This window comes from Mixophyes fleayi, chromosome 8 (assembly GCF_038048845.1).
Source record: "Mixophyes fleayi isolate aMixFle1 chromosome 8, aMixFle1.hap1, whole genome shotgun sequence".
NCBI lineage: Eukaryota > Metazoa > Chordata > Amphibia > Anura > Limnodynastidae > Mixophyes > Mixophyes fleayi.
In genome coordinates, this window is record NC_134409.1 from 96,021,427 (window position 1) to 96,036,251 (window position 14,825).

Genomic DNA, 14,825 nt, shown 5'->3' on the forward strand with positions numbered 1-14,825 from the left:
GACCCCCCCTAAAAATAAGAATTAACATGAATAGTAATTTAATTATTTGTGCACTACTCACAGTTTGTCTTCGTCAAGATCATAGTCCAACTCTGAAAACATCTCAATGCGTTAGTCAGTCTTTCTGTAGAAGAAAAACATACAAATGTTTGAGAAGGTTAGATAGACCTATGTAGATAACAACCTCACCTTGATCAAATAATCACTGTATGCATTTTATATACCATAAAGACATTACTAATGGTATAGGATAATTCCATTTTTTGGATGGGAAATTTAACAATTATCCCCCACCTCTTTTCCTGACCTGCTTGAAATGTAGGGTCCCAATCTTCTGTACAGTTAGGGTTGATACAGGATAGTGGCCCCCACAAAGTAGGGCCTGCTTTTGATTAGGTCACAGAAGATTACTATGTAGGTGCCAATTCATGCACCATAATTCCATTGCTATAGGATGCTAATCATTAGTACTCCAAGACCATTGCCATGGAGGAATAAAGTGGTGTTATGACTGTGGCAAGGACATCATAGCAATATGCTGGTCTACTCCACATGTGACCCTCCTTTGTGGAGGACCAATTTTTATAAATACTTAAGACAATGGGTTCCATAACAGGGACCCTTACAGATTATGTAAACAAGCAGAAAGGGTGTAGGTGTAGGAGTAACTAAAATTGGAATTATTCTTTAAATTGTGCATGCAACTTAGAACTGTGATTGAAACAATGCAGACAGACAGTTGCTTTTCACCAGCTAGACAAAGCGAGCTCAGGCAAAAATGTTCAACATTTCACATATTAAAGGAGAACTAAATAAAACAAAAAAAATAAAATAAAAAAATATTCATATATTCCATAGATTGTAAGCTTGCAACCAGGGTCCTCTTACCTCTCTGCCTGTCTTGATTATCCAGTATTGTTTTATTACAGTGTACGTTCCCAATTGCTCTACGGAATTTGCTGGCGCTATATAAATAAATGGTGATGACATATGAAGCAAAACAAACTGTTCAGTCTAGGCCCCTGTAGCATTGACTTATTAATATATCCACCCCCTCTACTACAAACACTAAAAACATCAGACAGCAGCCTTGTGACCATTGTATAATTGATGCTATATACTTTGTGCTTTTTTTATAGAGGGGGTAAAAATACTAGTAAAACAATGCAGCAAGGGCTAAGATTTGACAGCGTATTTTGCTTCATTTATGAATATTGTGACACGTTTAACAACTATATTTAAGCAACAGCTCTGAGTGGATTAACGTCACAAAGCTGCTGATAGTACAAAAAAGATCAAATTGCAATGCATGTCATATACATGTCTATGAATACACTTATTTGAAGAAAAAAAAAACAAAAAACAAAAAAAACAACAATTTTGTTTAAATATCTAGAAACACCCAAACGTGCATCTTTATAAATGATGTACAGGTCTACAATACTTTAACTGCCATGTAGCTTCTAACTGTTGTCTGATTGAAAAACATTTCTACAGGTTCCTACTGGGACCATAGGGGTCCATGAGACAGCAAGCCTGTAGACCTACCCAGGCAGCAGCTGTAAATGGGAGTGTCTACCAGCTTACTGCCTCAGAGGTTGCCGATTTCCATAAGCAACCTATGGAATCATTTAAACAACACAGGTGAGACAGCACTTGGAAGCTACATAGTAGCAGGTATCCTAACAGGTAGCCTTATTTACAAACATACATATTTGAGCATTTATGAGGGCTCATTTACATGTTAACAGGGAACATTAGTAAAAATGAAAGCATGCTTTTCATGCATTGCACTTTTAGCAATACAATACTTTGTACTGATAACAATCAGGTCATGATATAATTTTTTTTACTTTTAAATGTGGCATACAAACTTTGGAATTAAATGGTGGGAATAAGCCCATAAGAAACCATCCATCTTATTTTTTTCTGGTGGTTGAAATTATATTCACAGCAGATAGGTGTGAGTGAGCCCTAAATGTTTAAAAACCATGTTATTAGAACACAAACATCGCCTCAAAGTAAAAAACACTTCAGATAATTCAGGTCCATTATTTAGCATAGTAATACACTGGCTTTGATAAATAATAAAGAACAATAATGGGTGCACTTTCCTTCTAAATATAATAGAGCATACAAAAAAAAAAATGTAAGGTTTTCTACGGAAATTCACTTTCAATAATATTTTATTGTAGACAAACAAATAGGCATTTTAGTGATCATTCCCCTTTAGAATTTTAAATCAAGCACTCTAATCTTCAGCTCCATCCACTGCTCATTGCTAAGATAGCAACTGGTCTTTTCCACTATTTGACTTTAAACTAACTTTTTGGTTTATAGCTTCCTACTTTATTCTTTGTTGCCCGAGTTCTCGATTTGTCAGGCCCACCAACAGTATGTGGCAAGGGAGGGACAAGGTGTAACCCATTATAGGGGCTGGGATATATGTGGTGGGAAGGGGACCCAGCCCTTTTAAGGTTCTTACTACCACTCTGCAGTTTGATCATTGAAAGGAGATTACCAACCATAAGACAGGTCTCTGACTTTTAAAAGATAAGTACCTGGGGCCTGATTCATTAAGGATCTTAACTTGAGAAACTTCTTATTTCAGTCTCCTGGACTAAACCATGTTACAATGCAAGGGGTGCAAATTAGTATTTTGTTTTGCACATAAGTTAAATACTGGCTGTTTTTTCATGTAGCACACAAATATCAACTTTAAATTTCAGTGTACAAATAAGCTATCAAGTATTTGTGTGCTACATGAAAAAACAGTCAGTATTTAACTTATGTGCAAAACAGAATATTAATTTACACCCCTTGCATTGTAACATGGTTTTGTCCAGGAGACTGAAATAAGAAGTTTCTCAAGTTAAGATCCTTAACAAATCAGGCTCCTGCTTATTGCGTGGACTCTGGTTGAGAGTATAAGCAGCTTCCACATCTTGACTAATAATAAATCAAACTTTGCTCCCCAGGTAAGAAAAACTGTTCTTAAGCTTAAAACAATGGACTCCACCTAAAACAAACTTTTAGGTTTTGGGTGACCAAGTATAAATGCTTCTAGTACACAGGATTTGATATATATTAAAATACAAAAGGAGGATTTGCTAGCAACAGTGTGGAATACCTTTCGCATAGTAGAAGGAACAAGTTATTTGATTAAAAATATATAATTATAATAATCTGCTCTAAGTAGATTCATTGATCTCCTTGTTAAGTTTTAAATTATATTTTATTAATTATAGGAAAAGTTAAATGATAAACGAACCAATAAAAATTTATGAAAATACATAACCATTATTTATAAATATGCAATATGAACTAAAAACCATGAGCAGTTTAACGCATTATGGAATCAAAGTCATAGACATTACTACTCAAAAATATAAAGACCAGTTTGTTTAGTGGAGCACAGACACTGTCCAGACAGCATTTGAACAGTTCATATGTTAAATAGCCATCTTTCCATACCAAACAAGCCATGTTTAAGAAGGGGCCCAACTCTCTTGGTTTCTTAGTTACTATTATGCAATCATGATAAATAGAGTTGTGGATCAGAAACGCTATTTCCAAGCAGTGGGTGAACACAGAAAATTGTTTTGTCACCACACCACGATATATTGGCCCATGGTCGCAAGACATCCCTTTTGTACATAACCTGACAATAGGAACACTAGCTCAGAACACGCGCATTAATCTCATCCATTGTTTCTCCTCTAATATCCATCACACAAAGTTTCCACCTGGGTTGCACTCTCAGTCACTTAAAACCTGGTGTACTGGAGGCTCTCTGAGGGATGGTCAGCTGGTGGACTCTAATGGGGTGCACCACTATCCCGCTCTAGAGGAATCTCACTTGTTGGAGATGCCACTCTGCAACTTGTACCTCATTTCGAGTTTGGTGGGAATGTACGCATATAACTTCCTTCTGGCAAAATGTCCTTAGTGCATCAGCACAAATGCGTGGCACTGAAGTCCCACTGGACCCGTGCTTCTGGCATAGTATTCATACCATAATTCCTATTTCCACATATAATAAAATGCTGCTGAAACAAACACTTGTTGCAAAAGTGGATCAGCAGAATAAATTTCTATATGAACATGGAGGACTTAATCGCTCCAGCCCATGAGAAGTTTACTGTTCCCAGCTACATTGCTCAGTTGGCTAACATCTAAAGAAACATTTACTGATCTCACTTAGTCCCCACCTCCCATCAAAACCTCATACTGCTCCAGCAATTGGGATTTAAACTTATCTTAAATTGTTCTTGTTATCTCCATAATATGTTTTTGGATTGTAAAATTATGGTTCTCTAACAACCATCTCCATATAGGAATATAGTCTCCTTCTAACATTATGTCTCTACCCTTGCAAACTAGACCATATCTATCTGTTGTTGTTAATTGATGTTTGATAATAAATTTTAAGCAAAACTGCTTTGCATATTCTTGGGTGTGCAAGTCAGGGGAGGACACAAGTTAAAAAGCTCACCTTTCTGCACCAATGAGCAGTGTAGTACAGACACAGCCTGTATCCCCAATCGCAGAAACCAATGCATTGTGCACTGGGGGCTCCAAAATGAGTGCCGACATGCTGTCTGAAAGGCTCAAGAGGGCAGATCACCTTTGGTAATTGCTAGGCAACGCCTCAGGAGCAAGAGTGTATGGGGTTTAATAGATGTGGCTCTTGGCGTTAGGTGCAGGGTACAGTCCTGTCGTGCCAGCAGTCGGTGGGCTGGGGGTCAAGAGGAGTGTTTCAGATTAAGTGGGGCCTTCTATATTGCCATGAATCTCTGGCAGTCAGCAGCGGGGACACAAAATAGGCATCTCTACTGAACGTTCTGAGGTGAGGGAGATGATTCTGTCGGGTTAAATTGGGTTAGCGCACTGGTGCAAGAGGATAAAACGTACTCAACAGGCAGAATACATGCTCAACACATCTGGTATAAATGGACAGTGCGTGGGGGAAGTGCATAATGTCAATCCCATTCAGGGATCTCGCGAAATCTCCTCAGTAAGCAGATTACTGAGCGGCGACGGGGACTGAGGACTGCACTGACAGTGCTCAGCAGCATTGATCGGGATGGGGGCGCCCCTGTCCCCAGACCGATCAATAATGCTGCTGAGGACTTTGAAGGGCCCCCTGGATGCCCGAGGCCCCTGGGCTATAGCCCAGTTAGCCCTAGGGTTAATCCGGCCCTGATCCCATTACACATTTTCATCTCAGCAAATGATTTTCACTATGTGCAACCAAGTAAGTTTAGCTTTAAAAAGGGACCAGCTAACGCGGTATGATCTACTTGTAGATTGCAATCTATTGGTTGACCATCTTGGCTCTAACATAAGTTTTTAATTTTAACAAACAGCAGTGACCATCTTCTTGATTGCTGACTATATCACTTAATACTTTGCATATTTATAATAATATTTATTAAAGGAAAAGACTAAAATAGGACTGGACAGCTCTCAGGAGACATGTGAACAAAGTATCGAAACAACTGTTACTGGTGCCTATCTTTTTTTGAGTCACTTCTAATGATGTCAATAGCTGCATACCTACCTTAGTTCCTTAAAATATCCTGCAAGCTCAAATATTTGACAGACTGGATCTTGAATTAATCTATCCACACCTGTATCACCACATTCAGTGTGCATGTTACGTTGAGAGGATATTTGTTGGGCGTGTCATTGTATGCAAGGTGTATACATCATGTATTTGCCCAACAGCATTATCTCCGACAAATGATTTCAAACGTTAGAAACCGAACATTACGATATCCGTGTTAGTTCTTTTATAGGGTAAAAAAGCACCAAAAAACGTGACTCAGAGCACCAAATCTTATGACTACAATAACATAAATTACAACAGCAGAGAAGCAGTCAATAATGCACATCTACGCTCAATAGGAATTAAAATGTTTCCCATTGTCTTCCTAAACGGCAAATGTTTACTAATATTTCAAATCACACATACACCGGATAAGTAGCCTTATTTGATTTGTTCTTTACTGCTGGTACTCAAGAACGAATACCGACACCTGACGGTACTCACCATAAAGACCGCGCATGCGTCTACGGTGTTTGGCTTCGTCAGAGTCTACAGGTGACGCGAATGTTTCCATCACATGTGCGCATGCATCTTATAGTTTAGCGTCATCAAAAAGCGCTGTGGCACGAAGATTTGTTTGCGCATGTGCGCGACTAATCGTGATTAATTTAGATGTCCCCTGTATTATACTCTTCATGGGTCCTATTGAACCAGGTTATTTGCGCATTTCCTGCCAGTGAGTGCGCTTTCATGGTAACTAGAAAGTCTGGTGTCGTAAACGATACATTGGAGTGCTATTCACAGCTGTAAACATTAACCCTTCTCCACACCTATGTCCCGACTAATATGATTTACCTCCGAAACAGTACCACCCCTGCTCTTCTGTCCCCGAATGTCTACTTGTTGCTCCCGTCTGCTAAGTGTCACTTAAACTGAGTTTGTGGCAGAAGAAGCAGTTACAAATGTTCCTGACATTGATATGATTAACTAGTCCAGTGTCTGGTTGTCGAAGAGTGGGAGACCGGAAAGTGTAATGATAAAGTTTAGCTCTGCAAACTAAATGATAACACTGATGTAGAAATTGAAATACTAAGGTGCAAATTCAATTAGCCGCAATGCTGGGCATTTTTACTTCTTATACAGTAAAAAGTAACTTTACGGCCACTTTTTCCCGCGTCTCTTTTTTCCACTTAAAAAAGCACCGCATAGTATCTCACGCCAGTTCTGGAACACTACACAGCGATTTTTTTCTACAATTGAATCTGCGCCAAGGGTCTAATATTATATTGAAGATTTTCAAATTTCATTATCTTCTGTTACCCAATTTAACAAGAATAGGTAATGGGTGTAGCTAAGTAATGCTGGCTGTGATAAGGGAGGATATGTCTACCTGTTGGCATCCCGCAGAAAGAAACAAACTCTTTCTGAAATAAAAATACACAGGCTGGTGTTGGCGTAAATACCTGTCACAGTTTTATTTAAAATGAACAACAAATGCAGGGAAAGCAGTGCGCAAGGTTCTTTTTCCTTTTTCCAATTCCTCTACCTTTTGGGGTGTGTGTTTTGCCCACCATGTGGGCACCGCAAGCACGCCCCCTGGAATTGCTGGGGCGTGTTCAGTCCACCATTTGGGCATCGCAAACATGCCCCCCCCCTGGAATTTCTGGGGCGTGTTCTTCATGAGGCCGAAGCCCCCACCACCATGCTGTGATACCAACCGCCCAACACCTCCCACACTTCCTGTATCGTGTTATTGAACAGGTCTAGAGCGACCTCTGACAGTTGTACCCTGTCTCTTCTATAAAGTCAATGCATTTCATGCTAATGTCTTCATGCCGTATGCTGATGCCGCCACACGTAGAAATGAGTCTACTTATGGCTGAATTCATCCTCTTATCAGCTCCGTCAATGCCCGCTCCCTTCCTCGCACCTATCGAGGACAGTCTTGGGATGATATATGATCATACAAATGTAACATCACTCCAGAAGTCTTTCTGGGTTGGTGGACGCGCGGGTACAAACTTCTCATTCACGCACAATGAAGGCTGACCCGCTGTTCCGCTTTACCAGCCTGACATAAGATTTGTAACTGTCTGACCTCCAGCCACCCAGCCTCTTGATATAATTGACAGATCGCCCCTCACTGCTTATCTAGCCGTGCCTATCGTAAATGAGTGTGCCCTGAATATCACTTCATCCCAACCTAAGGCTTGCACGCATCTCTTAAAACCACTGTGAACTGGAACCTTGTTAAAGGGGATGTGTCCCCCGTGCACCTGGAAGACTTCCCCTCCCTCTGGCCTTGAGATATTATTCCACTGGAGCCACAGGGAAAATCGAAGAATCCGCCTGGCACCACATATGGACCCCAAATTTCTAACTCTACCACTATTGGAAACAATTCCAGCACAGCTAGTCTCTTAGTGAGACCACTAGCGACGCACTCGTCTCGTCATGATTGTGCGCACCATTCCCCCTGCATATATACTTCAAAAAAACTATTGCCCCTGCTGCTTCTGTGAACAGCTGCAGCTCACGGTTAGGCTGCTCTGTTGCGGCCATAAACGCACCCAATTAAACTCGTGTAGGAAATGATCCCATACCAACAGATCCATTATGATCTCGCTGCTAATGCGAATCCTGTTGTAGCTCTCTCCAGCCTCCTCTTAACATATGGGTCATTTCATGTCAGTTCAACCAGGGTTGTCCACCACCCAAAGTAACATAGAGATGTGGTCGCACACAGGTGGGACTCGTTATCTATTTATTTATGGCAAAATTAGTGCACTCTCAATAATTTTAAGCATAGAGCATATAAAGAGAGAAAAGAAAAAACATAAGAGGCACTCCAGTCCCTTATAAATAAATTCTATATATAAATATAAAACTTGACTTTTATTGTAAATATTTAAAAATGCGAAATATTAAAAATGGTAAATTGTGTGTATGTGTTGTGTTAAAACAAAAACACCTGAGAACAGTACAGGGAAAAGGATCCTTCTTAAGACATCAAGAGAAAATTCCCTTCATTATTAATCTCCTAATAGGATATTAATCATCAAAATCTCTTGATGTAGTATATACTGATACAACTAATCTCCAAAGTAGTTCTGAGAGATAAAGAAGTGATCTCAATAAGCATCAATTGCTGTGTATTATAGATTTAATTGAATCACATCACGCAGTCTGAAAACATATGTCATAGATTTCTCTGACAAATATATATAAAGCGCTGTATAACTTTATCTTGAATATATCATTCTGATCACTACTCATATAAGTCCCACACTCTCTAACGCAAAGGAGACTTCTCCCAAACACACAGGGTCATAGGTATGTCACATAACCTCAGTATTGCATGAGCGTGTAATAGCGCTACTCGCGTGGGCTTAGTCCATAGATTTATTCCTATTATTCCCTTGGACTGCATATATAGTTATAGTGACCCCCTTTCCCCTTGCATATAAGTATATATAATAACAATGTAGCGCACAAAACGCGCCATTAGTAAAGCGTTGGAGCGTTTACTTGAGACGAGAGATCAGTGCCTGTCTATGTTGTCGGGTGTGAGTGGCGTCCTAATGACGTCACTAAACCCCGACGTACGTTTCGCACACCGCCCATCTCAGATTTCTCCGAAAAAAAAATCGTTAAGAGAGGATGTCAAAACAACTATTTCTGCCAAATATCTTGACTGTCTGACAATTAGTTGATTAAATATTGATTTTTCAATTTATTAAATAATTTACTAATCGCGGCTTCTTTATCCAGTTTATTTGAAGTATCGCGGGTGTTTATTAAGGAATCACCACAGCATTTGGACCCCTAAGGTAACTCTTCCTCCCGAATCCAAAAATCCAAACCAAATTACTTTATCTGCCTCATGTTTTGCGGTACAGCAAAAAAGCAAGTTTTTTCAAATAGAATTAAAAATGTTAGGTTCAATTGACATTAGGGATCCCATTTTTTGGGGGGTGTTTTAAAAAGGTATACATTACTACCACAAAAAAATCAGCAGGGTACTATATTTCATAGTGGAGAAAAAAAATAATGAAGTTGATGTTCAATTACTGTTGTACCGCATACATAATTAACACAAGAAACCATGAAATTTAACATAACTTAAGTCCTTAACTGAAGTTGAGTCAACAATGTCATTATTTTCCCCTTGTTTGGAACTTGTTGTAACAGTCTGTAATTGTCCTTAAAGTGTCAGCAGAAAGTGTATACTGCATTCCAGTACTTCCTTGGATAGTAGGCACTTCCGTTACACAGAGGACGTGAATAAAAGGAACAAAACACTTGTCTCTTGAAGGCCAGGACAGCACATTTGTTTATTGCTGTTGTTTCATGAAGTTTATCAACACATCTTGTTCCTCCTCATTATACCCAGTGTACCAGATGTTATCATACCCTGCTGCTATGTATGTTCCAAATTGCAGATCAATTTTGTCCACATTTTTTGTGACGGTGGTCATAGTGACACTAACTTTGGTTCCTCCTGTCTTTATGTCGTCTGATGACAATCGATATATGTGTAGCTCATCATTACTAATAGGCCGAAATCTGTGATGAGAACGTGTTCCTGCCACAGAGTTTGCTGTTTTTAGACGGCTATGCAGCTTGGTTTTGCAGTCTTGTATTTCGTTTTGTGACACGTAAAAAAAAACTTTATGCCATGTACATTTTCATTTGCCCAGGTCCAAAGGTGTCAAGATGTGATGGGTTTCCACTGCTTGCAGACTGGTGCTAGTGGCTAGACGTTTAACTGTCCCTCCAATACCATGACATGGACTCTTACCATGCGATGTGGCAAAAAATTTTATTCTGCTTAAATGTTGAAGTTATCTATATGGAAGCATAAGTTAAAAAAGTTTTTGCAGTTCTTGTATTGTACACTAGCACCATCACTAAAGTAGTAAACATACTCCAATTTTGACAATAGTTTCGCAAAGTGTTGCATAACTACCGTAATGAATGCATACACAGTTATAGCTACATGGTCATGGGCATCGCTAATAACGTACAGGCTTACACAGTTTGAAGTGTCACAATCATCTTACCTAAAATATACAACAAGCTGACAGTCGCCATGTTCTTTGGTCCACTTCAGTAACATAACTTTTAAGCTTTTTCTGGCTCCTTTTTTTATGAGACAAGAAAGGATTACAGCATGTTTTCTGAAATTCTTCATATCTTAGCAGCAGAAGCTTTTCATGATAGTAGCAGACTGAGGTTTCAGGATCATTGGTTACTGCATTTTAAACTTCAGTTGTCAGAATCAAAAGTTCTTTTTCTTCATCTGTAAAGTGGTCCCAGCTATGTAATCCGATGGTTTTTGAGTAGATAGTAATATGGCGTATTTAAAAGACTACCAAATGAGCAGCTGCCATGATTGACTCTTTCTGTGCCTCCCTCTCTCTTTTTCTGGAAAGTTTCAGTTTTGGTCTCTCTAAAGGGAATCCCCTTCCCATCAGTTTCTGTTTGTTTCATTTCCTGTATGGGAGTTTTATCCCATTGTCTCAGTTTAGTTCACTTTTTTGGTATGGTTTTTAACAATGTGTAAATTATGTATGCGGTACAACAGTAATCGAACATCAACTTCATTATTTTTTTTCTCCACTATGAAACAGAGTACCCTGCTGATTTTTTTTGTGGTAGTAAGGGGTTCCCTAATGTCAATTGAACCTAGTGATTTTTATTCTATTTGAAAAACGGGTGTTTTTGCCGTAACGCAAAACATGAGGCAGATAAAGTAAATTGGTCTGGATTTTTGGATTTGGGAGGAAGAGTTACCTTAGAGCAGGGGTGTCCAACCTTTTAGCTTCCCTGGGCCACATTGGCAGACAACGAGTTGGTTTGGGCCACACATAAAATACACTAACAATAACGATAGCTGATCATCCAAAAAAACATAGAAAACATAGTTAACATATATGTATATATGAGAAAAAAAGTGATAATATATAATACCCCATTAGTAATACAAGTAGAAGTATGTAGCCAGCGGCGCACAGAGGATTGTCGGGGGGGGGGTTTCCCCCGCCGACCCAAAAAAAAAAAAACCAGAGAGAGAGCTACGCATGCGCAGCAGCTCCGTTTCGCCAGCGCTGTCCTATACAGCAGCCGCGGCACTGTCTAAGAAGCGTCTGCGGCGGTGCTGTATACAATACAGCAATGCCGCGGACGCTTCTTTGACAGCGCCGTGGCTGCTGTATAGGACAGTGGCCACTTAGTTAGCGCAGGGGGGGGGGGTTTCTAGAGACTCAGAAACCCCCCCTGCGTGCGCAACTGGTAGCAGGGAGATAAGGTCCATGATGCTCCAGGAGCAGGTGACTTTTATTCATTTGTAGGCGTCCCTTGAAATAATAAAAAAAATCCCCCTTAACTTACCTTTTAATCGGCTTGTTCTCCTGTCCTCTTCTCTTCTTTTCTCCAATTCTGTGCTGCTGATTGTTCTTTTCGCGCGGGTGTCTCCTCTGTGCTGCGCTCCGCAATGGATGTTAGGCGTGATGACATCACGCCCGACATTCACTGCGAGCGCCGCATGGAGGAGGAGACAAGGGAGGGAGCTGGAGTACCAGCTGACGTGACCACAAGGTAAGTAGTTTCTTTTCTTTTTTTTTTTGCAGGATTTTTTTTTTCCATTAAGAACTCTGCCCCCTTGCCACAACCAAAACTCCTTCTGGGCCACATTTACAGGCGTGCTGGGCGGCATGCGTCCCGCAGGCCGAGGGTTGGACAACCCTGCCTTAGAGGTTCAAATTTTGTGGTGATTCTTTAATAAACACTCATGATACTTCAAATAAACTGGATAAAGAAACTGTGATAGGTAAATTATTTAATAAATTGAAAAATCAATATTTAATCAACTAATTGTCAGTCGAGATATTTGGCCGAAATAGTTGCTTTGACATTCTATCTTAACTAAAAAATTCGCAAAAAAATCTGAGATGGGTTGTGGACATTTCATGTTTTTTTGGGTGATCTGATGTGGAATGACCCATATGTGGCCCATTGGAATCACCCGGCAAGCAAACTGCAACTGTACTAGCGTGACCTTCCTAGCCTCTCTGCATTCTTATCTCTAACCACTGTTGTCTGTGTGTTGATGGACTTTTTACTCGCTATTATTTGAGAAACTGACCTCCTAACAAGCATTTTAAACTCTTCCATAAATCCCGCACAAAGTAGCTCTGCTTCGTACAGCTTAGGATACATGTCCAGCCATGCCTGCATCGCTGCCTTGGGTGTTTAACCTGAGCTCTATGTCCCTTGACCCAAACTTAATTGGTTTCTGACCCTGCGACTTCAGCCAAAAGGCCTCTACGTATTTTCTCTAGACGGTCCCCTGGATCCTCTTATAGACTGAGAGAATAAAATTTGTGTAATTTACCTTACTCATAGCCATCCCTGGGAAAGCCTCTAAGTAACATCCTGTGTAGACAAGTTTCCCGCTTAGCCAATTATCCATCGTTTCATATGCATTAGTCTGCGCCACTCCTCTTTCACTAATTTTTCTCTTATTCTTTAGCCCTGCTTCTGTCGGGAGTATATATCTATAAATGTGCCTTTCTCGATATCCCTCCTTGTTTGTTTTGGCACATGAGCTGTCATTGAGCCCAGATTGCAGCCTAAGGTTACCTCAGCCTGTTCAAAAGCTGTAGATTTTGTATTGTTTTTTATTTATTTATTTTCTAAGCCTACCCCAATTGATTTATAGCTGCATCCATCCCAAGACCTGTTAACCTACGCAACTTTCGGGCCCTCCTCAGCACACTCTACTGCTCCTAAAAAGCCTTATATGCTGCTGCACCATCCAATTCACAAGAACTATCTAACCCTGAGCTGTCCTCTGCTCCGTGTACATTACAGGGATCACCCATATATATATTATTAATGTTAGCATCATCATTAGAATACTCACAGGTCCCTGCTGAGACACTCATCTCTGCGCTGGTAGTAGTGAAAGATTTCTTGTCTTTTTTCTGTGCTGGCCCTGATGTCAGCTGCTGCTGCTGTTGTACCGCTGACCGTGTTGGATTTGGCACTTGGAGGGCGGCTTTGAGCTGCTGGAGTCCCACTGGGATTGGCGTGGAGTTAGCGTTATTCTTCTCCTGCTGTGGTGCTGGACACAACACCGGCATTCCCCTTTTGTGAGCTCTTCTCTCGATGCGATGATGTCCCGCTGGCTGGGCAGGATGTTGCCCCAGGTGAGCATCTTTGAGCTGCTGGAGTCCCGCTGGGAATGGCGTGGACTTGGCGTTATTCGTCTCTTGCTGCGGTTCTAGACGTGGCACCGGCATTCCCCCTGTGCAAGCTCTTATCTCGATGCGATATGCGCTGATGTCCCGCTGGCTGGGCTGGATGTGGCCCCAGGTATGCAGCTTTGAGCTGCTAGAGTTCCGCTGGGATTGGCGTGGACTTGGCCATATCCTTCCTTCCTCCCCCACTTGTTTTTCCTAGTAAGTCTCTCACTGGCTTTCTTATTCCCCTGGTGTGAAAGGGGGAAGTGCGCCCCCCCCCCCCCGCCCCCCTTCCAGCTGCTTGAGTATTTCGTGTCAATCCATATCTAGCTATGGTGGCTAGCTACAGTTTTGGCCCCTCAGCCCCTTTGAAGAGTCTTACCGCTCACCTGGCCAGTGAAGGGTCCCTCTATGCATGCATGAGTTGACTCGCGCATGTGCACTTGATAGGAGGACAGAGGCAATACTGTCCATTTTAAATAGGCTTCCCCATGCTTCGAGTTGGGATCTTCTCTTGAGGCCCCCAGCAGTATTTCTTCCCGGCTCGGAAGCTTTGATTTATAATGCACTCTAATGGCCTTCACAGTCAACAGATCTCAGTCCAATAGAGCATCTTTGGGATGTGGTGGACTGGGAGATTCACAGCATGCATGTTCCAACAATTCTGTAGCAACTACATGATGCTATTATCAACATGAACCAGAATCTAAGGAATGTTTTCAACATCTTATGTTCCTAACAAAGTGGCTGTGGGGTGTATATATATATATATATGTATATAAAGGGGAATAGGCAAAATAGTGTAAAATTGTTTATGGCTGGTAGCTGCAGAGGAAGTCTTGTAGACTGTAGTGAGAAAACTAGTTGTCAGAGTAGAAGCACAGGTCAGAAGCAGATCTAAGAGGGTGTAAGAGAGATTATTTCACGAAAAGTTTTGAGACTGGAGGGATGATGTTGTGGAAGGCTTTGTAGGCGAGGTTTGAGTTCTCTGAATTGGAGTTTGGAAGGTATGGGGAGCCAGGGTAGAG

At 40.9% G+C, this 14,825-nt stretch overlaps 1 protein-coding gene across 1 annotated transcript in view; it reads right to left on the minus strand.

The window, feature by feature from the left end:
- The window catches only part of PICK1 (protein interacting with PRKCA 1), a 92,245-nt gene extending 86,095 nt beyond the window's left edge, over positions 1 to 6,150 (minus strand). Inside the window, exons 1-2 of the mRNA XM_075182907.1 lie at positions 6,056 to 6,150; positions 62 to 124 (exon numbers count right to left, since the gene is read on the minus strand). Of these exons, the coding sequence (XP_075039008.1) occupies positions 62 to 102 (41 nt within the window). The 5' untranslated portion in view covers positions 103 to 124; positions 6,056 to 6,150. The remainder of the gene's footprint in view (positions 1 to 61; positions 125 to 6,055) is intronic.
- Between the last annotated feature and the right edge of the window lie 8,675 nt (positions 6,151 to 14,825).